The sequence below is a fragment of the Neophocaena asiaeorientalis genome, unplaced genomic scaffold (genome assembly GCF_003031525.2).
Source record: "Neophocaena asiaeorientalis asiaeorientalis breed wild unplaced genomic scaffold, Neophocaena_asiaeorientalis_V1.1 scaffold19, whole genome shotgun sequence".
NCBI classification, from domain to species: domain Eukaryota; kingdom Metazoa; phylum Chordata; class Mammalia; order Artiodactyla; family Phocoenidae; genus Neophocaena; species Neophocaena asiaeorientalis.
The window spans coordinates 4225590-4251352 of record NW_020173388.1 but is presented as its reverse complement, the minus strand read 5'-3'; the positions used below and the strand labels follow the sequence as shown (position 1 = coordinate 4251352).

General features: G+C 35.5%; 1 protein-coding gene across 3 annotated transcripts in view; it reads left to right on the top strand.

Annotated features, from left to right (window-relative positions):
* The window catches only part of EXOC1 (exocyst complex component 1), a 57200-nt gene that overhangs the window by 7171 nt on the left and 24266 nt on the right, over positions 1-25763 (top strand). For all 3 annotated transcript variants that reach the window (XM_024746703.1, XM_024746700.1, XM_024746702.1), the window contains exons 4-9: positions 5980-6139; positions 10571-10758; positions 12625-12852; positions 13061-13193; positions 14024-14133; positions 21525-21674. In XM_024746703.1, coding sequence (XP_024602471.1) covers positions 5980-6139; positions 10571-10758; positions 12625-12852; positions 13061-13193; positions 14024-14133; positions 21525-21674 — 969 coding nt within the window. The remainder of the gene's footprint in view (positions 1-5979; positions 6140-10570; positions 10759-12624; positions 12853-13060; positions 13194-14023; positions 14134-21524; positions 21675-25763) is intronic.

Sequence of the window (25763 nt, the reverse complement as noted above, 5' to 3'; positions counted from 1 at the left end):
AAAAAAAAAAGGAAATAAAGTAGACCCCCTCAGGTTAAAGTAGGTGCTTCTTCCTCTTCAGCCTCTCTAACCCTCCCCCTCATCTTCCTCTGCAGCCCAGAGGCACCTCCAGAGCTCTAGGGAATGCCTTGTACTGTACTGTACATCTACTGTACTGTGGATGGGGCTGATAGCAAGGCTTACAGTACTGTAACTACATGTGTCCATTGACTGAACTCTACAAGTCTCATACAGTGATTAAAAAGGAACAAAGAAGTGAAAACTACCTTTGTAGAGCAGTCTGATAAAATAAAAGTCTGGTTTTATGCTGACCTGGTACAAACCTCTGAGGAACTAAAAGCTGGACAGCATGACAGGCAGTTGAGTCAGGTGCAAGAAGATTTTTTTAATGAAGCAGAAACAGCTTTAGGAGAGTCCTGCATATCTGTAGAGTTGAGATTTCTTCCAAAATGTAGAGAATGCCTGTTCTTTAAATATTTTAGGCAAACTGGGCCTTTGCTTTATTCCTAAAAAGCACCCAGTTTTTAGAAAAACGTGGGATGTGGAAAACGGGGTCTGACAGGTGCTTTGAATGTGGGTGCATGTATATGTATTTGGAAAGAACATGAAAATGAGATTTTAAAAAACACTTCAATTATTTAATAATTTCTGTTATTATGGGAAGGATGAAGAGTAGAGATTTTCTAAGACAAAATACTTGAAAGCCTTTTTAGAAATTCACCTTTATTAAAAAGCCTTTTTCTCTTCAGTAGTTCCACACTTCATAACCCCATTGACTTCTGTAATTCACTAACATTGCTGAATGCTTATTTGAATGCTTTCCTCAGCTGACACCTCATTGCTGACTTGCTTAATGGATTTTTTTTCATTTTATGCAGGCACCTTGGTCTGTATACGCTACATATGGATATAAAACATAAAATTTTTATACATAGCCTAACATTAGCCATTTTGCATCACACATTAATAATTTTTTTTAAAATATTATTTATTTATTTATTTTTGGCTGTGTTGCATCTTCATTGCTGCGCGCAGGCTTTCTCTAGTTGCAGTGAGCGGGGGCTCCTCTTAATTGCGGTGCACGAGCTTCTCATTGTCGTGGCTTCTCTTGTTGCGAAGCACGGAATCTAGGCACACAGGCTTCAGTAGTTGTGGCACACAGGCTCAGTAGTCGTGGCTCCTGGGCTTAGTTACTCTGAGGCATGTGGCATCTTCCCAGACCAGAGCTCGAACCCATGTCCCCTGCATTGGCAAGCGGATTCTTAACCACTGCGCCACCAGGGAAGTCCCTGCATCATGCATTGATTTGTGTGAGTGTTGCTGCTGGAGCAGTCAGCCTCTTTTATGGCATTATGTGAAATATTCCCAGGGAAGAGATCATTTCCCATCAAGCTTCATATGAGTTGCCAAGACTCTTAGATTTCTTTATAAATACTAATGCAATTATTTTTTTTGAAATTTTGAATTTTATTTTATTTTTTATACAGCAGGTTCTTATTAGTCATCCATTTTATACACATCAGTGTATACATGTCAATCCCAATCTTCCAATTCATCACACCACCACCACCACGCCCCTCCACTGCTTTCCCCCGTTGGTGTCCATACGTTTGTTCTCTACATTTGTGTCTCAGTTTCTGCCCTGCAAACCAGTTCATCTGTACTATTTTTCTAGGTTCCACATATATGCGTTAATATATTTGTTTTTCTCTTTCTGACTTACTTCACTCTGTATGACAGTCTCTAGATCCATCCACTGACCCAGTTTTGTTCCTTTTTATGGCTGAGTAATATTCCATTGTATATATGTACCACATCTTCTCTATCCATTCGTCTGTCAGTGGGCATTTAGGTTGCTTCCATGACCTGGCTATTGTAAATAGTGCTGCAATGAACATTGGGGTGCATGTGTCCTTTTGAATTATGGTTTTCTCTGGGTATATGCCCAGTAGTGGGATTGTTGGGTATATGGTAATTCTATTTTTAGTTTTTTAAGGAACCTCTATACTGTTCTACATAGTGGCTGTATCAGTTTACATTCCCACCAACAGTGCAAGAGGGTTCCCTTTTCTCCACACCCTCTCCAGCATTTGTTGTTTGTAGATTTTCTGATGATGCCCATTCTAACTGGTGTGAGGTGATACCTCATTGTAGTTTTAATTTGCATTTCTCTAATAATTAGTGATGTTGAGCAGCTTTTCATGTGCTTCTTGGCCATCTGTATGTCTTCTTTATAGAAACGTCTATTTAGGTCTTCTGCCCATTTTTGAATTGGGTTGTTTGTTTTTTTAATATTGAGCTGCATGAGCTGTTTATATATTTTGGAGATGAATCCTTTGTCCATTGATTTGTTTGCAAATATTTTCTCCCATTTTGAGGGTTGTTTTTTGTCTTTTTTATGGTTTCCTTTGCTGTGCAAAAGCTTTGAAGTTTCATTAGGTCCCATTTGTTTACTTTTGTTTTTATTTCCATTACTCTAGGAGGTGGTTCAGAAAAGATCTTGCTGTGATTTATGTCAAAGAGTGTTCTTCCTATGTTTTCCTCTAAGAGACTTACAGTGTCCAGTCTTATATTTAGGTCTCTAATCTATTTTGAGTTTATTTTTGTGTATGGTGTTAGGCAGTGTTCTAATTTTATTCTTTTACATGTAGCTGTCCAATTTTCCCGACACCACTTACTGAAGAGACTGTCTTCTCCATTGTATATCCTTGCCTCGTTTGTCATAGATTAGTTGATCATAGGTGCGTGAGTTTATCTCTGGGCTTTCTATCCTGTTCCATTGATCCATATTTCTGTTTTTGTGCCAGTACCATATTGTCTTGATTACTGTAGCTTTGTAGTATAGTCTGAAGTCAGGGAGTCTCATTCCTCCAGTTTGTGTTTTTCCCTCAAGACTGCTTTGCCTATTTGGCGTCTTTTGTGTCTCCATACAAACTTTAAGATTTTTTGTTCTAGTTCTGTAAAAAATGCCATTGGTAATTTGATAGGGATTGCATTGAATCTGTAGTTTTCTTTCAGTAGTATAGTCATTTTCACAATATTGATCCTTCCAATCCAAGAACATGGTATCTCTCCATCTGTTGGTATCATCTTTAATTTCTTTCATCGGTGTCTTATAGTTTTCTGCATAGAGGTCTTTTGTCTCCCTCAGTAGATTTTTTCCTAGGTATTTTATTCTTTTTGTTGCAATGGTGAATGGGATTGTTTCCTTACTTTCTCTTTCTGATCTTTCATTGTTAGTGTATAGGAATGCAAGAGATTTCTGTGCATTAATTTTGTATCCTGCAACTTTACCAAATTCATTGATTAGCTCTAGTAGTTTTCTGGTAGCATCTTTAGGATTTTCTATGTATAGTATCATGTCATCTGCAAACAGTGACAGTTTTACTTCTTCTTTTCCAATTTGTATTCCTCTTATTTCTTTTTGTTCTCTGCTGTGGCTAGGACTTCCGAAGCTATTTTGAATAGTGGTGAGAGTGGACATCCTTGTCCACAATTACCTTTTTTTAAAAAAAACTTATTAAGTATAGTTGATTTACAATGTTGTGTTAACTTCTGTACAGAAAAGTGATTCAGTTATACATATATGTATACATTCTTTTTCATATTCTTTTCTATTATGGTTTATCACAGAATATTGAATATAGTTCCCTGTGCTATACAGTAGGACCTTGTTTATCTCTTCTATGTATAATAGTTTGGATCTGCTAATCCCAAACTCCCAGTACATCCCTTCCCCACCTCTCCTCCCCCTTGGCCATCACAAGTCTGGTCTCTATGTCAGTGTGTCTGTTTCTGTTTCACAGATAAGTTCATTTGTGTCACATTTTAGATTCCACATATAAGTGATATCATATGTATTTGTCCTCCGTCTGACTAACTTCACTTAGTATGATACTCTCTAGTAGCATCCATGTTGCTGCAAATGGCATTATTTCATTCTTTTTTATGGCTAAGTAGTATTTCATTGTATATATGCACCACATCATCTTTATCCATTCATCTGTCGATGCACATATAGGTTGTTTTTCTGTCGTGGCTGTGGTAAATAGTGCTGCAGTGAACATTGGGGTGCATTTATCTTTTCAAATTATAGTTTTGTCCAGGTATATGCCCAGGAATGGGATTGCTGGATCATATGGCAACTCTATTTTTAGTTCTTTGAGGAACCTCCATACTGTTTTCCGTAGTGGCTGCACCAACTTATGATGCAATTACCTTTTCGTTGTAAGTGAAAGTTTTTAATCTTTTGTCACTTTAATTCTGCTTATTGAGCTATAAATTCATTAGTACATCCATGCTACTGTAATATGATTGTACCATAGGTAAGTCTTGATCCCTAAATTATCCCAGATCTTCACAGTGAAAGTCATATCACTTTCCTTGCCTACTTATGGTCTTTATTACATTTTATTCCCCCTAAATAACACTTTAAATTAATTGAACACATGTTTAGCCTTCTATAGAACATTAAAAACATTTGAGCCTATTTTTAATTCCTTGGATGTGAAGGAAAGTATACATCCATATGTTTTCATATTTTATACGGTAGTCAAGTAGTTCTGAATTCAAGGGAGAATATCAAGGCATGAAAATATTTCTGTAATGTGGCTTAAGAGACATGTAGAAAGCATAGTGCAGTTCTCTCACACCAGTTGAACTTCTTTTTCATTTGAAATGACCTTAAAAGGCCTGTATTTTTTTACTTTTGAGACACCTTTAATTGTTCTGTATTTTCAGAATTGTAAACAGGAGCAGTCCCTGCTTTTCACCTCATTTGTTCTTGGAAATCACACTAGGGTATAGATTGTATTTTTTCTCACATGTTATAATGAGAAGATTCACAGCTGTGAATAATAGCACATTATCAAAGAAAAAGTGTAACTCTAAAACCCCATAGGCAATTTAAAAAGAAAAATTAGGTCCACATCAAAACCAGAAACCATTGCCATCTTATAAACTAGGAAGCCGAGACACAGGCCATTAGACATCCTATACTTTCACTCATAGACCTAAGGGGCATAGAAAGGAAATTACCAGAACACTATGTTGTTTTTAATCCAGCTTCTTTTGAGAGGTACACAAAATTTGTCCTATAAATTGAATTCTCCGAACCATTCTCTGCAAGTCACTTAGTCGATTTTTTGTGTGTGTGTGCGTGTGCACATTCCTTGCCATTTTATTATGTGCGGGTCCATGTAACCACTGCTACAATCAAGATACAGAAGTATTACAACACCTTAAAGAGCTCCCTCAGCTACCTCTTTATAGCACACCCATCCTCTTTCCTCCCCTCAACAATCCCTGACTCCTGACAACCACTAATCTATTCTCCATCTCATCTATTTTGAGTAGAATTTCATTTTGATTTATTTATAGTTATTGGAGACTATCTCTTTGTGTAGATATTTAGGTATGACATTATATAGACATAACTTAGTTTTGCTTGTGCTGACATTACCAGTTTCAGTGAGGGAAAAAACATTTTAGTCGATTTTTTTTTTTTTTTTTTTTTTTTTGCTGCGTTGGGTCTTCGTTGCTATGCGTGCACTTTCTCTAGTTGCAGCGAGCGGGGGCTACTCTTCATTGCAGTGCATGGGCTTCTCAATGCAGTGGCTTTTCTTGTTGTGGAGCATGGGCTCTAGGCAGGAGGCCTTCAGTAGTTGTGGCACATGGGCTCAGTAGTTGTGGCTCGCGGGCTCTAGAGCGCAGGCTTAATAGCTGTGGTGCATGGGCTTAGTTGCTGTGCAGCATGTGGGATCTTCCTGGACCAGGGCTTGAACCTGTGTCCCCTGCACTGGCAGGCGGATTCTTGACCACTGTGCCACCAGGGAAGTCCCCCTTTTAGTAGATTTGTAATGGTGATTTTTTTTTCCAACAACAGCTTCAACTTCTTTTTGTTTTATTGAAATATATATTTTACAATAATGAAAAGAGAATATGATCAAAAACAATATCTTTTGTATATTTTTATTTCAGGAAAATCCTGAATTTGATTTACATTTTGAAAAAATATATAAATGGGTTGCCAGCAGCACTGCTGAAAAGAATGCATTTATTTCATGCATTTGGAAACTGAATCAGCGATATCTCCGGAAGAAAATTGATTTTGTCAATGTTAGCTCACAGCTTTTGGAAGGTAAAGTTAAATAAAAATGTATATGTAAAATCAGGTATGTCTGTAAGTGAATATATAATTTGGCATTACTCAAAGTATTTAAAACTCTGAATTATCTTTTTTGTAAAGGAATTTTAAGATAATTTTTCTTATTGCAGAAGTGATGCTTGTTCATTATAGAAAACTGATTCATTAAATTAAATGAAAATCACTCATAAACTTAATCCTTGGAGATAACTATGCATTTCTATGCATACTGAAATGCTTTTTTTTAAATAAAGAAATTTATGTTGCTACCTAACATGCCTTTTCATATAATGTTTCATGAACATTTTCCATGTTATTAAACACTTACCCCAACATTATTTTTAATGGCACCATAGTATTCCATTGTATTGGATATACTATAATTTTTTAACTAATCACTTAAAAAAATTTTTCCAATCTTTGCTTATCTTAAACAGCTCTGAGATGAATATCCTTGTAGCTGTACTTTTGTGTAGAGTGTAGGTGTAGTGTTTAAGAAACAACTCTGGAGTCAGACTGCCTGGGTTCAAATACTGGCTTTGTCACTTACTATAGCTGTGTGACCTTGGGTTACTCTATGTTTCAGTTTCTCATATGTCCGAAACAGAGATAATAATAGTATCAACTCCATAGGATTGTTTTAAGGATTAAATTAATATATGAACATGATGAGAACAATGCCAGATATATAGTAAGAACTCAATTATATATTAACAATTATTATTCTATTATCAGGATAAAGTCCTAAGATGTGAGGTTAATTAGGGTATTTTAGATCAGTATGTCTTCAGGAATATTACTAGGGATTATTTTGTGTTATAAGACAAAAACTCTACTGTTAATTGTTGAAAACATACAATGAGGTTTTTTCTTTTAAAATATCTTTTATGAAGACATACACATTGTGAGAAGATGGGTTCTGTGTGCCTTGGGGATGCAATTTTTGTTGTATTCTTTATCTCAAAGAAAGCAATTGAAGTAACAGCAGGTGGACAGAGTTGTTGCCCCTTTATTGAGAAAAAAAAAAAAAAAGTAGATTTGTTCTAAATTATATATTAGAAAGAAAACTTAGATTTGTCCTAAGTTGTATATTAGCATTTCAAAATAGAAGCTTCTGTTCTGTCAAGTGAAACATCTGAAATTGCCAATATTCAACCATTTTGACCTATAAAAATGGCAATTTCAGATGCTTCAGACTATTCCTTGACTTAGTCACTTGCCTCTGTCCTTTCTCCATTTTGTTTTACTTAATTCCTTTGCTGTTTGGTTATCTATCTTTCTCTCCCTAAATGTAGTATTCTTGTCCATCACTTATTAATTAGTGAGGCCATTACTGGTTTCAGGCTTGATGCTTGGAACTGGCAGAGGCAAGTCACATCTCTCAGGCCACATGCTTCTCCCTGCAGTGGGGCTGGCCTTGTGTCGGAGCCCTCAGGGTTGCCGTCTCGCCAACATTAGCCTCCAGTGTCTTGGTGGTTGAGTGTGTTGAGGGAATAACCTTTAAGAAATTTTTGGTAATTTTCCATGCTTTGAATAGTGGCTTAATTTGTTCTGAGTAGCTTTCTTTTTTTTTTTTTTTAACCATTTCAGGGTTGAACATTCTGATCAGTGAATGACTCATAAGCTTTCTGTTCTGTTTTTGAATATGATGTGTTTCCAGATGTTACTTATTGCCTAAGATGTATTTTAAACCAATATATTTCATTCAGTCAACAATATGGGCAAGTACATACCTACCTGTATTTACCTCATTAAGGAATATTACCAAAATCAATGAGAAGAGTATTGCTGTTTTTTGAGAATGAGGTGACTAGCTTTAAAAAAAGACAAGACATTTAATTTTTCAGGGCCTTAAATGAAGGTGTAGACATTTTTATTTTTATAAATATTACCTAATTGAGATCAATTTTAAGAATACTGAGATCCTTAAGGAGCTCATTTTGAAAATCACTTTCTATAAATTAGTAACTGTGGCTTTGGTTTAATAGAGTTCATATAGTAGCTTTATTAATGTCCATAAACTTGTTTAATGTTTTACTGGACTTTAAAATCATGGCCACTAACTCCCATTTTTAAAAAAAAGTCTCTAAGCTTTGGGTTATGTTAGAAAACAAATGAGAAATTATCAACATCTCCTTTTAAGAGCTAAGTAATCGTTCAAGTAAGTAAGACTGTTCATTGGGAATGTTAGCAGTAGCAGCTTTAGTAGTTTTTATTGGTGACAATTGAATGTTCGTGCTAATAATTGGGGCTTCTTAGTAGAATAAGGTTCTTAAAACAGGACTTTGTTAGCAGTTGAAGTAGAGTGAAATTTTTGTTTGGCCTTTTCTTTTTCATTCTTGCAGCCAGATTTTTTTTTTAAATCTTTGACTTGAATCCTTAAAAGCCAGCTTGAACTGATAATCGTGTATGTTTTTTTAAACTGCTTCCATCTTGTCCTTTCTAACAATGTTTTATGACTAATCCATTGTGAGAGAGTGTCTGGGTAAAGGTTTGGGCCTTGAGTGGAAATAACTAGACTAAACGCATGAGTCACAACTGACCCATAAGCAATCCCCAGGAAGTGATCTGTTTCCCAGTTTTCTCCTCCAAGGACTTGGCAGTACTGTTTCATAAACGACTAAGAGAAAATAGAAAGATAAATGTATTTTTAGTCACTGTCAGAAAATGAATTAAAAAAATGAACACTGGAAATTTAGCTTCTTGTGGATATTTCCAGTTTGTAGTTGTATTTGACATTGTCTTTTAAGCTTCAATGTAGCATGAAGTTCGAATGAAATATGGGTAGTATTTTTAAAATTTAAACCTGTGTACGTTTCTAGCCAGCTAATATTCTTTGCTTACTTTCCTCTGCTTTTTTCATACCTTTTTACTCTCCAGAACTGCCTAAAGTTACAGAAGGTGCGTAACACCTTTTCTTCTTATTCTATTCCATAGATTTTTATTACTTGACGTTGTTATGTACTGTTGGTTGCATACTTTATGAAATTGTGTGCAGGGAAAAGTATATTACTACAAAATCCATATGGTAATAAAAATCGATGATAATATTCATTATTGACTTCCAAAGGGCTGTTTTATGGAAGAGAAAATACTTCTGAAGCAGTTATGATCACTTAAAATATTTGTTTACTTTTAAATATTTACTTGTGCAAGGAGCTGTACAGAATGGTTTAGGTATTCCCTGCCCCCTAGTGGCTAAGAAGCTGTCACACATGACAGTTTAACATTTCCACAGTGACTGTTTCAAAGGACTAGGAGCTCGGTGATGCTACTGTAAGGAACTTGTATTTATATACTGTAATCTGTAATTGCCTGTACCAAAAGTTTTATCCCCCTCCTTTTTTTTCTGGGACATTATCTAAATCGGCCTAATTGCCATTCTTAAGAGTAAACCGTTTGTTACTTTGAATTAGGTGTTTTTTGTTCTAGGACAAATGAACATATGTCACGTGACACTGAATGCAAATATTCATTTTCATACAAAATAATGAATATTTCAAACATCTAGTGTTTGTGATTTTAACATGTCACATGAGTTGATGAAAATCAATGACTTTGTTTTGAGGTTTATTTAGGGGTAAAAATTATTTTTTTCATTTTACCTCTCTTAACCTCAAGATTTATATAAATCCCACATGCTGAGTGTATTCTCTCAAAAAACTGAACTGAGACATTTACCCAGAAAGCATCTCAGATTTGACCTCATGGTGTTTTGTTTTGAAGCAGGAAAACAGTTTAAATTTTTGTAATTTCACTCAGCCGTGTAGTTGTTGCTCTTCTTACTACAGTATACAGTTACTGAGAAAGTTTCTATTAGCTGATCTTTAGAAATTTTATTAACACATGTGAAAAATTTTTAAAGATAGAAATGGCAAATTCAGTTAATATTTTCAGTGCCCAAAATAAATTGTGAATTGTAGATGCTTTTTTAAAATTTCAATTGAAAGTTATTTGGAGAAAAAAACAAAACATAACAAAGACAAAAAGAACAAAGACAACGGAAGAAAATGTTACCTGGGGAAAAAAAGGGAAGCAAATTATTTTTCATGTGTCCTGAACTCATAATCATTGTTTTGTTAGAGCGACAGTCACTTCAGGTAGGGGGAAAGGTTAGTCTTGCACACATGCTTTGTTTCTGGTTTTGTATTTGTTTTATAGTTTATGTTTTGGGAAACTGTGACTAAAGCCTATTTTAACACAAGTCAGTGAATTAGACTGCATGCTTTTGTTATAATAATTATGTTAACACATGCAGTTCTTCATAATAATAAGGGTTTTTTTTCATAGATTTTGAATCATTTTTCCTATTTTTCAGCCACTAAATGTGACCTGTGCTTATAACTGACCTTACCTATAAGTACAGTGCTATTTTCCATCCTACTTTTTTTTACTACTTTATTTTTAATTTTTATCCTCTTTAAGAATCTGTTCCAAGTGGGGAAAATCAGAGTGTGACAGGAGGCGATGAAGAAGCAGTGGATGAATACCAAGAGTTAAATGCAAGAGAAGAGCAGGATATTGAGATAATGATGGAAGGCTGTGAGTATGCAATTTCAAATGCCGAGGCCTTTGCAGAAAGGTTGTCCAGAGAGCTGCAGGTGCTAGATGGGGTAAGCCTTTCTTGTAATCTATGATTAGTGATGTGTGTGTAGTGAATTGAGGAGACTGGTGATGTTCATATTTTACTGCCTGAGCACTTAAGCCTGGGTAGTGTGATTATTGCTGTCTTTCTCTATAAGTGCATTACCAGCTGCCATCAGTCTTTCACTGTTCTTGTTCAAAAGACAACCATGCCTAATAGGCCAATGAAGCCAGTTGGCTGAGGTTCTGGATTTGGGGAGCTTCTTGATTTGGGGAGCTTCTTGATTTGAAGTGATGGAAGTAAAAAGTAGCCAGCCTGAAACCAACTTGAGGGTTGATTTCCTCAGCCTCTGAAATACCTCAGAATAGTTCAATGCAAAAGAATAGCGTTTTTGTGGTTTGAAGGAAAGAAAAAAAAGGTACAGGTTAGAAAGAGAGAAATTGGGCTGAAAGAAGTGAATCATGTACCCAAAGAGAGCAAGATAGTGTGGTGAAAACAGAGAGCCAGGGGAAAAGGATGTTTGACTCCCCTGCTGAAATGTTTTGGAATAGACTCTATTCATTTGTATGCAAATTTCTAAGTTTGTATCTAAATGCACATCTTTATTTATTTACTTTTTTTTAGAAAGTAAAAAGCTGCAGGTAGCACCTCTGTTGTGAGAAAAGCCTAAAATGGGAACATTTGGGGGTTTTTTGTTTTGTTTAGACAAGGTATGCATTTAAGAAAAATCCTCAGAGAATAAAAAATATTTAAAGACTTAAAGAATGTTAAGGTACATGAAAGGTACAGAAGTTATGTGATTGAACTCAGGCCCAGAGATTACACGAACAGTCCAAGCTTACAAATCTATAAAACCCTCTGGAAGTAAAGCCTAGAAGAGACTTCAAGATGTTAAAGTAGAAATTGTCCTGGGTCAGTTCAAGCCCACCTCTGCTGCTTGATGTCAGTGAGTCTGAGCCCTGCTGCCTTTACAGTTGGGCTGCACCTACAATTGAGTTATTATGAATAGTGTATAAAATAACACATGTGAAATTATAGCATCAACTGTACAATGATACTCTTTGAATTCCTTGTCCAAATTTTTTCCTCATATTGTGTTATCTGCCTTCTTAATGTGGCTTAGTGATTTGTATTATCTTTTCTAGTTAATATTGCATCTGTGTTGCAAGTCATCATATTACTTTGCAGTTTAATTTTGGATTTGAAAGCTTCCATATTTCAGGCAATTCAGAATCAATAGTCAGAATCGTTTAGAAAACATTAATAAAGGGATGGTGGTTTGTTACTGCTTTGCCTCGAAAAAAAAAGTAGTCGCAAATGAAAGAGAAAAGAAAGAATACCATAGAAGGAGCTGTCTTATGGCAACAGGCTCTTCCACATCCTGTTAGTAGAAATCATACAACAGTTATAAATTAGTTCCATGAATTCTTCAAAGACTGGCATACTACTGCTACCCTCTTGACTAAGGTATTAACATAGATGATTCTGCTTTTGTTTAGGGTTTTATGTAAATATTACAGAGTATAGAAAATTTTTATAGCTAATAGAGTTGGAAGAAGTATCAGAGATGACATAGTGTAATGCCACTTAACTTATGGAAATGAGAATATACCATTACTGATGATACATCGTGGGGCAGAGCCCTACTTGTTCAGTCTACAGAAATATGCAATACTGAGGTATGGTCCCTAACCTTGATATAAGGGAAAGTGTACTTTCCTGAAATACTGTGTAAAAAAGTGGAATGTAAACACAAAATGATAAATTAGATGTTTAAATGTGTATGTCAACCTTTGTTACTCTGCTGTCAAAGAGATTTATCAATATTTCATTTTTATACCTCTTTTACACATTTGAAGAATACAAAGTATTACTTATCTTTTTAACTTTGTAGGCCAACATCCAGTCAATCATGGCCTCCGAAAAGCAAGTAAACATCCTAATGAACTTGCTGGACGAGGCTCTAAAGGAGGTGGATCAGATTGAATTGAAACTGAGCAGTTATGAGGAAATGCTCCAAAGTGTAAAAGAACAAATGGATCAGATCTCTGAGAGCAACCACCTAATTCATCTTAGTAACACTAATAATGTAAAACTCCTATCAGAGATAGAGTTCCTTGTGGTAAGCATGATTATAAATTACCAACAACAATTTAAAAAATCTAATGATAATATGTAAAGCCCATTTGTAAACATTTTCTAATTTCCTTAGGAGAGCAAGATTTAAAAATACTGAAATTCCAAAGACCTAGTAATAGGTTGAGTAAGCATCTTACCTGTAAATTTCCTGAAGAGTACATGTGCAAACGGTGTATTTATATATATTCCAGAACCACATGGACTTGGCCAAAGGTCATATAAAGGCCCTTCAGGAAGGAGATCTTGCTTCCTCCAGGGGCATCGAGGCCTGTACCAATGCCGCGGATGCCCTTCTGCAGTGCATGAATGTGGCTCTTCGACCAGGTATGACAACAAAATCTGCCCAAGAACCTGAGACTAAGCCTGTGACTTAGTATAAAGCTTTTGACAAGAAGTGCATGGGGCAAGTGGTTTAGGGTTACATTCTTAGCTATTAAAACAAGTTTCACTTATTATCAAACATAATTCATATTAGCACTAAGAAATTTTTCATTTCAGTTCCTTCTGATTGACCATCAATGACTGGTTAACACCAGGATTTTTCTTCAGTACTGTCCATAGAACCTAGCACAAAGTAGATGACATAAGGTTTTGCTATGCCAGCAGTTCCAAAACTTGAGTTTGCATTAGAATCACCTAGAGCAGGGGTCCCCAACCCCTGGGGCTGCGACTGGTACTGGGCCACGGCCTGTTAGGAACTGGGCCGCGCAGCAGGAGGTGAGTGGCGGACGAGTGAGCGAAGCTTCATCTGCCGCTCCCCATCGCTCGCATTCCGCCTGAACCATCCCCGCCACCACCATCTGTGGAGAAATTGTCTTCCACGAAACTGGTCCCTGGTGCCAAAAAGGTTGGGGACCACTGACCTAGAAGGCTTACGAAAATACAGATTGCCAGGTGCCACCTCCAGAATCAGTAGGTCTGGGCTGAGACCTTGGAATCCATATTTCTAACAGTTCCCAGATGATGCTGAGGCAGGACCACACTGTGCTATACTATTTTTTTCCCTTTACCTTTCTTTTACAAAGCATACGAATAAACCAGTAAAACTTTGGGTTCTTCAAAACTGAAATATGGATACTGTTATAAAGGTATTCATTAAACATTGAGGAACTCTTTTTACGCATTAAATAAGTCAAAAAATGTTATGATTTCAGGCCATGACATGCTTCTGGCAGTCAAACAGCAACAGCAGCGTTTCAGTGATTTGCGAGAGCATTTTGCCCGGAGACTAGCCAGTCACCTCAACAATGTTTTTGTTCAACAGGTAATTTTATTTTATTATTAATACTGGCATGTTCCTGTAACCTGTTTATATATATATTAACTTAAAATTAATATATATTAGCTTAAAATTAAATTCCCAGAAAAAATTTTAGTGTGTTTAATTGGGATCACAGTATATTCCTGCACACATTTCTTTGATTTTAATATTTTTAAGTACATCTACGAACAAATATGCACATATTTTCTCGTAGATGTATTTGGGGCCTCAGTGGCCTCCTTAGGAAGACAGTCTAGTTCCTTTTAGCTAAAACTCCCTGAGTTTTAAATAACTATGCTTACATGTTGCATATACCATTTAGACATTCTTATTTATAAAAATAAGTCCAAACCTGTTAACATGTTTACTGTTTGGCTTGTTTTATTTTTCAGTATTTTGAATACTGAGAACTAGGACTTGATTCCATGTTTGAAGTGTTTCATTGGCTTCATGTACTTACATATATGAGAAAAATGACTAAGTCAGTTGTAAATTCCAGTTGATTTAATCTTATATAAACCCTTTGCATTTTTATATGGAAAGGGATGTTATAATTAAGGTTGTGGCAATGATAATAATGCTAATAATATTATTAAGGGTACCTTAGAGGGATTTGAATAGAAGGCATTTTAATATCTGGGCATTTTAATAAATTAGGTTTCGTATATTTTTCATCTCCTTTATTTTAATAGGGTTATTGGGCAAAAAAAAAATTGAGGGAAATTCTGTTCATCAGGAAATGCTGTCTGAAATACTAGATTCTTATTTTGTTTTCACTTTGTAGTATTCTAAAACAATTGTATTTACTATATTTTATTTCTGATTAGTTTACTCAGGCCCTTCTTCAACTCTATAACAGGTCCTACTTTCTTTCGGTGCCTGTGAGTACATCAACTTTGGCTCCAGCTTCGTTGATTCTTTTCTTTTTTCTGTAAAGTTTACTAAACTTAACAGCAGCAGAATCTTTATAGATTATAATTTACTGATTTAAGCTACCTGTTAACCATATTTATAGCAGTTTTTTAATGTCCCATAACAAAAAGTTTATTTAGGCCAAAAAAGCATTTAATCTCAGTCTGCTTGCCTTTCTTCCTGTCATTCTATTAGTCACTCACTTTCTCCTTCATATATTTAGAAATCATTTGCCAAGTGATTAGAGATGCATACCAGACATTCACTTGGAATAGATGAGAGGCTGATTCTGCCCTCAGGTCACTCACAGTCTAGAGAAGGGAGATATAATAGACTGATGGACTGAGGGGGGGTATATGTTAAGATAGTGGTACTGTGGGAGCATAAAGGAAGACCATCTAACTAAGCATGCAAGGGGGAAATTGGGGAAGACTCTCTTAACATTTTACTTGACGTGAAAAGCATCAAGAAAAAAGTAAACCTAGAAATCACGTAGGAAATACTAATGCACATTTTACTTAAACTATTATTTCAATAATATCTATTTCTACACAGTTCCCTAGTTTTTAAAAATAATCCTGTTGACAGTGATACAGGCCACACTTGTAGATGGTACTGAAAATACTAGTCAGTAAACGATAATCCTTTCTGTACCCTTAATTGTTTGTTGTAACATGCTACTGTTTATGATTTTGCTTCCTTGCCTTATAAACTAATGGCTTTGTTTAAAGTGAATGCTTCCGAGTTCTGAAAATCTAATATGTATTGTTACATGTGAGTAATGCATGTTGAAAACCAGAATGTTGCAACAACCTAGAATGTGCTGAAGAAGGTGGAGGACAATGTCCCAAGTATAGGAAAGAGATTTTCTGTGTGTTAAATTTAATGCATTGTGTCACCTAGCAAAAGAGTTGGGAAACATGGGTATTTCTATTCCTGGTTGTGGGACACACTAGCTGGGAAAATTTGATTACTGTATTATGGTTTATCTCTTTGTCAGTCACCAGATTTTTATTGCATGCCTGTTTTGTACTCACTGTCATCCATATATAAGAATAAGAAATGACTCCCACCCTCAAGATGCTTGTGAGGAGGTGTTAAAAGTAATGTACTTAAAGCTCTACAGCAGTGTGTGTACAGAGTACCTTGGAGACATTGAAGGTTCAGTTCCAGACCACCACAATAAAGTGAATATCTCAATAAAGCAAGTCACACAAATTTTTTTGTTTCCCAGTGCATGTAAAATTTATGTTTACACTATATTGTAGCCTATTAAGTGTACAATAGCATTATGTCTAACAAAATATACACACCTTAATTTAAAAAATACTTTATTTCTAAAAATTGCTAACCATCATCTGAGCCTTCAATGAGTCATAATATTTTTGCTGGTGGGGGGTCTTTCCTCGATGTTGACGGCACTGAGGGATCAAGGTGGTGGTTGCTGAAGAGTGGGGTGGCTATGGCAATTTAAAAAAATAAGACAATGAAGTTTGCTATAATGATTGACTTTTCCATTCTCAAACAATTTCTCTGGGGCATGCAATGCTGGTGATAGCATTTTACCCACAGTAGAACTTCTTTCAAAACTGGAGTCAGTCCTCTCAAATCCTGCTGCTGTTTTATCAACTAAGTTTATGTAATAGCCTAAATCCTTTGTTGTCATTTCAGTAGTCTTCACAGCATCTTCACCAGGAGTAGATTCCATCTCACGAAACCACTTTCTTTGCTCAGCCATAAGAAGCAACTCCTCATCTGTTAAAATCCATTAAGTGAGATTATAGCAATTCAGTCACATCTTCAGGCTCCACTTCTAATTCTAGTTCTCTTGCTATTTCTACCACATCTGTAGTTACTTCCTCTACTGAAGTCTTGAACCCCTCAAAGTCATTCATGAGGGTTGGAATCAGCTTCTTCCAAAACTCCTGTTAATGTTGATATTTTGATCTCTTCTCATAAATCACGAATGTTCTTAATGGCATCTAGAGTGGTGAATCCTTTCCAACAGGTTTTCAGTGGTCTTTACCCAGGTCTGTCAGAGGAATCACTATATCCATGGCAGCTGTGGCCTTACAAAATGTTATTTCTTAAATAATAAGACTTAAGGGGCTTCCCTAGTGGTGCAGTGGTTGAGAGTCCGCCTGCTGATGCAGGGGACACGGGTTCGTGCCCCAGTCTGGGAAGATCCCACATGCCGCGGAGTGGCTGGGCCCGTGAGCCATGGCCGCTGAGCCTGCACGTCGGAGCCTGTGTTCCGCAACGAGAGAGGCCACAACAGTGAAGGCCCGTGTACCGCAAAAAGAAAAAAATGTGACACAGAGACATGGAGTGAGTAAATGCTCTTAGAAAAATGGCGCCAGTACACTTGCTTGACACAGCGTTGCCATAAACCTTCAATTTGTAAAACATGCAATTTCTGCAAAGCGCAGTAAAAGCACAATAAAATGAGATACGCTTGTATATTAAATTGCTAATTGTATAGCCACATATACATAATATTCATATGTATAAGTGCTAAAGAGGTTTAATCAAAAGTGAGTTTACTGAGGATTTAAATAGTCAGATATGGCATCACAGATTAAGACAAGTCTTGAACAGAGTTCTTGCAATGCAATTTATAGCAAATGTATAGGTATAATATTATAACTACTGTACAGAAGAATCTGGTGGAAATAATCTAATGACCACAACATAACAGCGGTTTAAGAGCACTGATTTCTGGTCTTTTTAAAAATTCACACATCAATAAAATTAAATTTGGAGACTGACCAAGTCACCAATTTATTTTACCAAGTAAAAACCTTAAAAAAGAAATATCTCCATCTGCTTTCACTATCGTTTTATTTTTAAAATGACATTTGGTACTAAAAGAAAAGGAAGAACATAATTTCAGACTTTCTAAATTAATACATTTACCTTTATGAGAAACTGGCTCCCATCCTTTTCTTGTTTTCTTATTGCTGCGGGCCAGTGAGAACATCTTCATATTTGGGAATCACTGATTCAGAGCACACTCTCTGTGACGCAACTTTCACAGTAATACGTCCACATAGCTATATTTTAATGAAACTTGAAATGTGTTTTTAATATTCACTTCTTACTGTAATATAAGAGTAATATTTTTAACAATTGGCAGATTTTTGGGCTCTTTTAGATCTTTTTACATACTCAGATTCCATTGAAATGATAGACTCTTACCCATAACTTACACATTTACTAGGGATTCATGTATCTAGAAATATATTCATCTGGGGGAATCAGACCAGTTACACTAATTAGGATTCTGATATTGGAAGCAGGCAATCAAATTAAGGCTAATAAAATTGAGGAAATATTTGCAGAAGGGATATGTCATTGTAAAAAATTTTTTGGTTTTTTGAAAGATTTGTCTTGAAAGGATAACTCTCTGCCCCTTTTCCCCCTTTGTTTCTACAGAGACCTCATGATTCTGTGCTCCACTTTTAGCAACATGATAAGACCAATTATGCACTGAGCTAAAAGTACAGCCAGGAAAAAACTGAAGTTGTGGGAGGTTTTGCTATATGCTTAAATTTGGAAATTTTTCTTTCAACATATATTTACAGAAACATCATATAGCAAAATAAAACCTGTGTAATAAACCAACAATATTCAGTTCATGCCACAAAAATTATTTCCTTAAGCACATTTCACAATCTTCTAAACATAGGTTGATGTGGTTAAAAACTTAGAAAGGACTGTGATTACTTAAGATCGGTTATCATGTTTGTTGAAACTTTGCTCATATTTTCTTTTTCCTTTAAGAAAATAAAAATACACATGCCATAACATAGAAGGAGTTCCCAAATCTTGAAAATTTGCTCAGTATTTAACATGAATGTGTCATTTCTGTTAGAAGGTCAGTAAAGCAAAGTGGTTAAGAGTATGGATGCTGGAGCCAAGTTTCCTGGATTCCAAATCCTGATTCTGCTGCCTGGGTGACCTTGGGCAAGTGAACCTCTTTGTGCCATCTTAGTTGCCCTATCAAATGAATGGGGGTAATAAAAATACCTACTTCAAAAAAAAAAAAAATACCTACTTCATAGGGTTGGTATGAGGATTAATGTGTTGTTATATGGTCAGCACTTAGAACAGTGCTTGGTTTTAGTAAAGTGTTCAAAATTAGCTAATTTTATTATAAATTCTAAGTATATGTATATATATTATATATACATTACATATTATATTAATATATATTATAATAATACATATTGTTATAGTATAATATATATTATATATACATACACACTAATGAAAATTTATAATTCACTAAGTTCCTAGAAAACGTATTTGTTTTAGCTTAATTTGGAAAAAATCTAGTATATTATTTTAAAAGTATGTTAATAATAGGGTTTTGCTGTTTTTTAAATGAGGAGAAAAGTAGTCTGCAGAGTTATTATAAGGATTAGAATTTATATATATAAAGAACGTAGCATGGTATTGTTATTGTTACTAATTTACTTATTTATAATAAGAAACTTTAAACGATGTCTTAATTTTAAAAATATATAAAGAATAAAATTCTTAGCACATTTGAGTTCTAGATGTGATCGTTTTCTATTTTTTTTTTAATTTATTTTTTTTGGCCGCGTCGGGTCTTAGTTGTGGCACGTGAGGTCTTTGTTGAGGCATACGGGCTCTTCATTGTGGCACACAGGCTTCTCTGTAGTTGTGGCCTGTGGGTTTTCTCTCTCTAGTTATGGCTCACGGGCTCCAGCGCACATGGGCTCTGTAGTTGTGGCGTGCAGGCTCTGTAGTTTGTGGCACATGGGCTCTCTTGTTGAGGCGGACAAGCTCAGTAGTTGCGGCACACTGGCTTAGTTGCCCAGCGGCGTGTGGGATCTTAGTTTCCCTACCAGGGACTGAACCCCTGTCCCCTGCATTGGAAGGTGGATTCTTTACCACTGGACCACGGGGGAAGTCCCTCTATATTATTGATTGAACTAAACAATTTAAGTATTTGATTTTCCTGTTTCCTATAGGTATTTTGGAACCATTTTCTCTAAAATCTTTCTGTTAACACTAATAACATTTAACCTATTCTTAATAGTAATAGTTTGAAGGTAATGATGTTCTTTATATCAGTGAATTTTCAAATGATGGTGATCTTTAAAATGCTGTTGCAAAAGAAAGCTTTGAATAGTAATATATGTGAAAGATCTTTGTAAACTGTAAAATCCTCTATAAATGTTAACTCTTCCATTTTGCAGGAGAAGTGAAGGTTTTTAATTGAAGAGCTTTCCTGATATTAAATTAAATAATATAACTTAACATGTAATGGTCTGAGTACACAGTTGTAGAAGAACATAAACAATGATTTTGAGTCTTAAGTCATTGAGAAAAATTAATGAGGAAGATTGGGATAATGAAAAGATATCTAATATTGTTATTAATAAAGACAATGTTTGAAAAACATTTATAAGCGATAACAGTTTTGTCAAATGTTCTTTGCTTTTAGTCAGTGTAACTAGTTAAGACAATTTGGAGACCTTAGCAGACTTAAAACTATAATATCTACTTATGCTTAGTGTCTAATATCTGTGATTTAATGGAATCCCAGCCATCCTTCTGATGTGGCCATTAGAAAACATTTCTGTAATGTAATATTTGTATTGACCTTTGGCAATTTTTGAGTCTGGTTAAAATGATTTTGTTTGACATGTTTTTAAAAGAAAACAGAAGACTCAGATGACTAAGGTTCAGATTCTAGCTTTCCTCCTGTGTGACCTGTGCAAATCACTTAACTCTTTGAGTTTCAATTTGTTCTTCAATTTTTCTGTTGGATCAGATGATCTACTAGTTCCATATACTCTAAAACAAAAGTCAGAAAGCATTATCTGTCTCAGGCTGTTTGAAAACTTATTAATTTATATAAGTCATGTCAAGGATGAAAAACAAAATCATATATTTATTTGCTTAACAGATCATTGGGAAAATTAAAATTACATTATGATTAGGGGTTATCCTGGAAAGCCCAGGTTATAGTCATCTGTAGTCCTTCCTAGTTCCGAAATCCTATATCCTATATATTTTCATTTGTTGCTTTAAATATTGTAGACTCCAATGGAAATACCATAGATGTAGACAGTTTGTTTTGAATGACTTCCTTATTTGCTGTGTTTCTTAATACTGTTTGTATCATGATATTTATTTGCTTAGTAAATTGTAAAATGATATGGGACAGGCAAGCTTGATTAAAACATTCATTCTCAACTCCTTTAGAAGATAAAACAAATAGTTGATTTATCAGAGAACCACTCTTGTGTGTTTATGACTGTTAATGGTGGTGGTGTTCAGTTCACATACACAGGATGATAAAAGAAGCCAAGTAAGTACTCAGTTCTTATTTTTCTATGTGCTGTTGGTTTTGCTTGGCCATATTTGATCACTGTTTAGAATTTTTAGTTACAACAATGTTTCTTTATACTGTCTATGATATTTATTTACTTACTTACTCATTCTAGGGCCATGATCAGAGTTCAACTCTTGCTCAGCACTCTGTTGAACTGACTTTACCTAATCATCATCCATTTCATAGAGACTTGCTCCGATATGCCAAGCTGATGGAGTGGCTAAAGAGTACCGATTATGGAAAATATGAGGGACTAACAAAGGTATGGATTTGATGCCAATTACTGAGTATAGAGCATAATCTTTTAGAATCAAGAGGCCATGTGTTCAGTTCCCCAGGTGACATTTGAAATACTATTGTATATTCTTGGCAAAGTAGGAAATAATTGAATTTCTAAGTGCTCATTAGCCAGGGAGAACATTTATTTTATTTACTTGGGTGGAGAAGAGCTAGATTTTGAACTTCCAATATAATGTAGTTTTAGGCCATACTGTAGCCTGAAGCATCATTCAGTTTAGTTAAATGCTATAATTATTTCCTGAATTTCTTTATATACAATATAGAAACTAGGGAGTATGAAGATGCTGTGAGACATTTGCCCTCTAAGAATCTATAATCTGTTCTTTTAAGCAAGTGCAGTGTGCCTCTTTATTAAGCAAACATTCCACTCTTCTAGGCACACAGAAACATGGTATTTCTATTCCTGGTTGTGGGACAACTGGGAAGAGCAATTATAATTAAAACAATCAGCAAAAAATTAAGTGCTAAACTGGAAATGAGTTTAAATATGTGGCAGTTTAGAGAAGGGAAATCCATGAACGGAAGCCACAGGGGAAAACTTAATGGAAAACATTGGACTTGAATTGACTTTTAAGTAATGAGTGGAATTAAATTAGCCAGAAATAAGAGGAAGGGCATTCCAGGGATGAGGAGCAAGATGTGCAGACAAAAGTGGGAAAATATGCCCTTTTCCCAGGACTATAAGAAGGCAAGCCTGATTAAAGCAGAAATTCCGTATTCTGGAAGAGTGAGAAGTTAGGTTAAAGAATCTGAGCCTTGAGACCTAACAGCATTCTTCACACATGGGAAAAGCCTAGATGGGGGAAACTAATTTAGAACTTAATGTAATAACTGAAATGAAATGAAATCTTGAACCAGAAAGATGATAATAGGAATAGAGAATATAAACCGAAAGAGAGAAAATCCAAAGACAAGGGACGGACAGGATGATGCCAAACTTGCTAGACTTGGAGATTAGAAGAACAGTGGTATATACCACTGACTAAATATCAGCAAGTGGACAAGATAAGAGTCATTCATATATTCATTAAGCAAATGAATTGAGCACCTCTTATGTGCTAACACTGGTAAGCTCTAGAGATGCAGCGCTGAAGGAAGTAGGTGAACACTTGCCTGTTCAGAGTGCATATGCCGGTGGAGAAGGACTGACACAAAGGTCAGTTGTATAGCCTGTTGGAAGGTACTGCTGAGGACTCTAGAGAAAATAAAGCAGGGAATGCCAGGATGTCAGAAAGGTTTGCAGTTTCAAAAAGGATGGTCACAGAAGGTGTCATGAGAAGGCAACATTTGAGCACAGATTTTAAAAACAAGGAGGGGTGAGCAGCAGGAGTTCCTAGGGAAAGCTTTCCCAGCACAGTGCAAGTGCCCCAAGGCAAGAGCAGCCTGGAGCACTTGAGGAGCCCGAGGAGGCCAGTGTAGTTGGAGCACAGCGAGCCAGGTTCAGGATTAGAAGGGCAGGTGGGAGAGGTAAGGTGGGTGTGGCAGGGCAGATCTGGAAGAGACTGTGCACCATTGTAAGGGTTTGGCTTTTACTTTGAGGGAGATGGGGGAGTGGTGTTGGTGGGCTTTGAGTAGTGGAATGACACGATCTGACTTAGATACATGGCCATCGTAGCAGGAACCCATGGGTTCAGTACTCTACTGTTGCGTGTTGTTTTGTTTTGTTTTGATTCAGCAGAATTCTGATATGTAGATAGCTTAAAGAAAAATATTTGCATTACTGGAATCTTTGCCTTTTGAAGTTGTAAGAGGATTAATATTTTGGATAATTAAACATGGTTACATCTCCTTAAGAGTTTGGTGCCAACAAGTGCTTTGTCCCCTAGTGAGTATTCAAATGAGTAAAATACTCAGTAAGCTTTTTTGCCTAATTGTGTTCTCAGTGAGTATTATTGCCCTATCTTTATATATAATGTATTCATGAATGTAATTTAAAGTGAAGAAACATGACGATAGCCAATCTAGCACTGAATTATGGAATCATTTTCTGCTCACAGAATATTTTTAACTGACAATATTAATATGATTTTTTAAATGAAATTGACTTATTTCCTAGGAATATTACTTGATCCTGTGTTCTGAACTTTTGACAGACCATGTATTTTATGCCTCATAATCTAATTTGGTAGCTGAAGTGTTTTCCTAAACAGGATTTTATTAAAAAGAAAGAAGGAAGAAAGGAATGAAAGAAGGAAACAGACTAAACCAGTGTTTCTTTAGTAAGAAATAATTAAATCCAGGTACTATTTGCACTTGGTTGGGTGTACACAGCTCACACTTTCTGGCAGGACCAGGAAATACCTGTTTTAAATTCTTGAGGGATAAGAATCACTAGACCCTGCCCCAACTCTACTTATGGCTGAATCTAAACAAAGCCCTGATTTTTGGTATACATAATTAGAGCTTAAGGAAAATAGAGGTGCCTTGGTCATGTAATGAGCTCTGCTGTCAGAGTCCTTCCTCGCCAATGGTGGCTCTGGGTTATGCATGTAGGGCAATTCATAATGGAGATGGTCCATCCATGCTTAGGTAGGAAATGAGCTTTCCTCTCCTAATTAGCCCCCTGAGGTTGGCAGTCAGTCTTGAAGATTGCTCAGACATCTTCTCTTAACCTGAGTTTTACATTTGTGGAATTTTCTTTTTGTGTAAAGAGAAAGTAAAACACGGAGTTATCTGTAAGGCTCTACAGTCAGCACAAAATAAAGTTGAAAACACTACCTGAAATAACAGTATTTATACTCATAATAGTTAAATTTTAAGCAAGGTGCTGTATACAAGGTGCTAAGAAGAATACGTACTCACAGTGAGAGATATCTGTCAGAATTTGGTAAATGAATGAACTGAGAGTCACACTGTCTGTGGCCTTTCCCACCAGTGAATTCTGTTGAGGACCTGGGGGAAGCTATTCAGTCATTTGAATTGCATTGAAAACGAAGATGATTTTCAGTAGTCTGTTCAAATCACTGTTTTCAAAATACCAGAATAGCTGTTTTGAAACTGTTTAAATTGCTTGGGTCATAATTTGCTCTTTAAACAATTGGGGTATTGGAATGCAGTCTGTAATATTGAGTGATTTGAGTAGAAACCACTAATGAAGATTTTATGAATTGTAAGAAGCTAATTTCCCATTTGTCAGTCCTTTACAATTATTTGCAGTGATCAATATTTTTATGAGAATTTAAACTTGAAAAAATGAGATGCTGAAAATGTGAAACAGCCCAATGAAATAGGAATAATTTTAGGGTATATTTTAATTTATATTTCCGTTTAAAGTTACACAAAGATCACAGGAAAGAATTTCCTGTTTGACTAATTTTCTTACAGAGACTGTGAGAATGTATATGGCCTACAGATAGACAAAAGCAGGATCTATATTATGTTTTATCCAAAAATTGTTTTATAAGGATATATCTATAAAATATCTAAAAAAATCAGTGGTGGACTATGAATCAGTATACAAATATTTAAATAATGTATACTTTTGAAAGGTGCATCTGATGTTTAAAGCAAAGTAAACCTGCTCTAAAACTGGGTATGTTAATTTGAAATAATAAAGGAAGTTGAAGCGTAGATTCCATAATAAATTTAAAAGAATAGCTAGGTACAACAGTTTTTCTGCTGTAGATTTATTTAAATTTAGTGAAACTCTACATATGGCATTTAACTTAGGACTTGGAAAAATACATGGTCTCCCACTGTTGAAGAATCTTTCGTAAGGGTATAAGATGTTTTTATGTGATGATAAGCAAATATGGTGAAGAAATGAGTTTTCATGTTAAATAATAATTTTTTTATTTGAACTAGAATAAATTAAATTTGCTTTTTAAAAAATAAATTATTTAATTATGAAAACTGTAAGATGTATTAATTAAATTCTTGTTGAAAGTAACCTATTTGGGGGTAATGTAATACCCCATGCTGGCAAGGTATGGTAAAACTCAGTGTACTCCTTCATTGCCATTGACACTGTCTATTGGTATAATTGTTTTTAAAGCAACATGGCAGTATGGAGGAAGAGTTATAAAGATTCCCTTATTCTTTGGCACTGTAA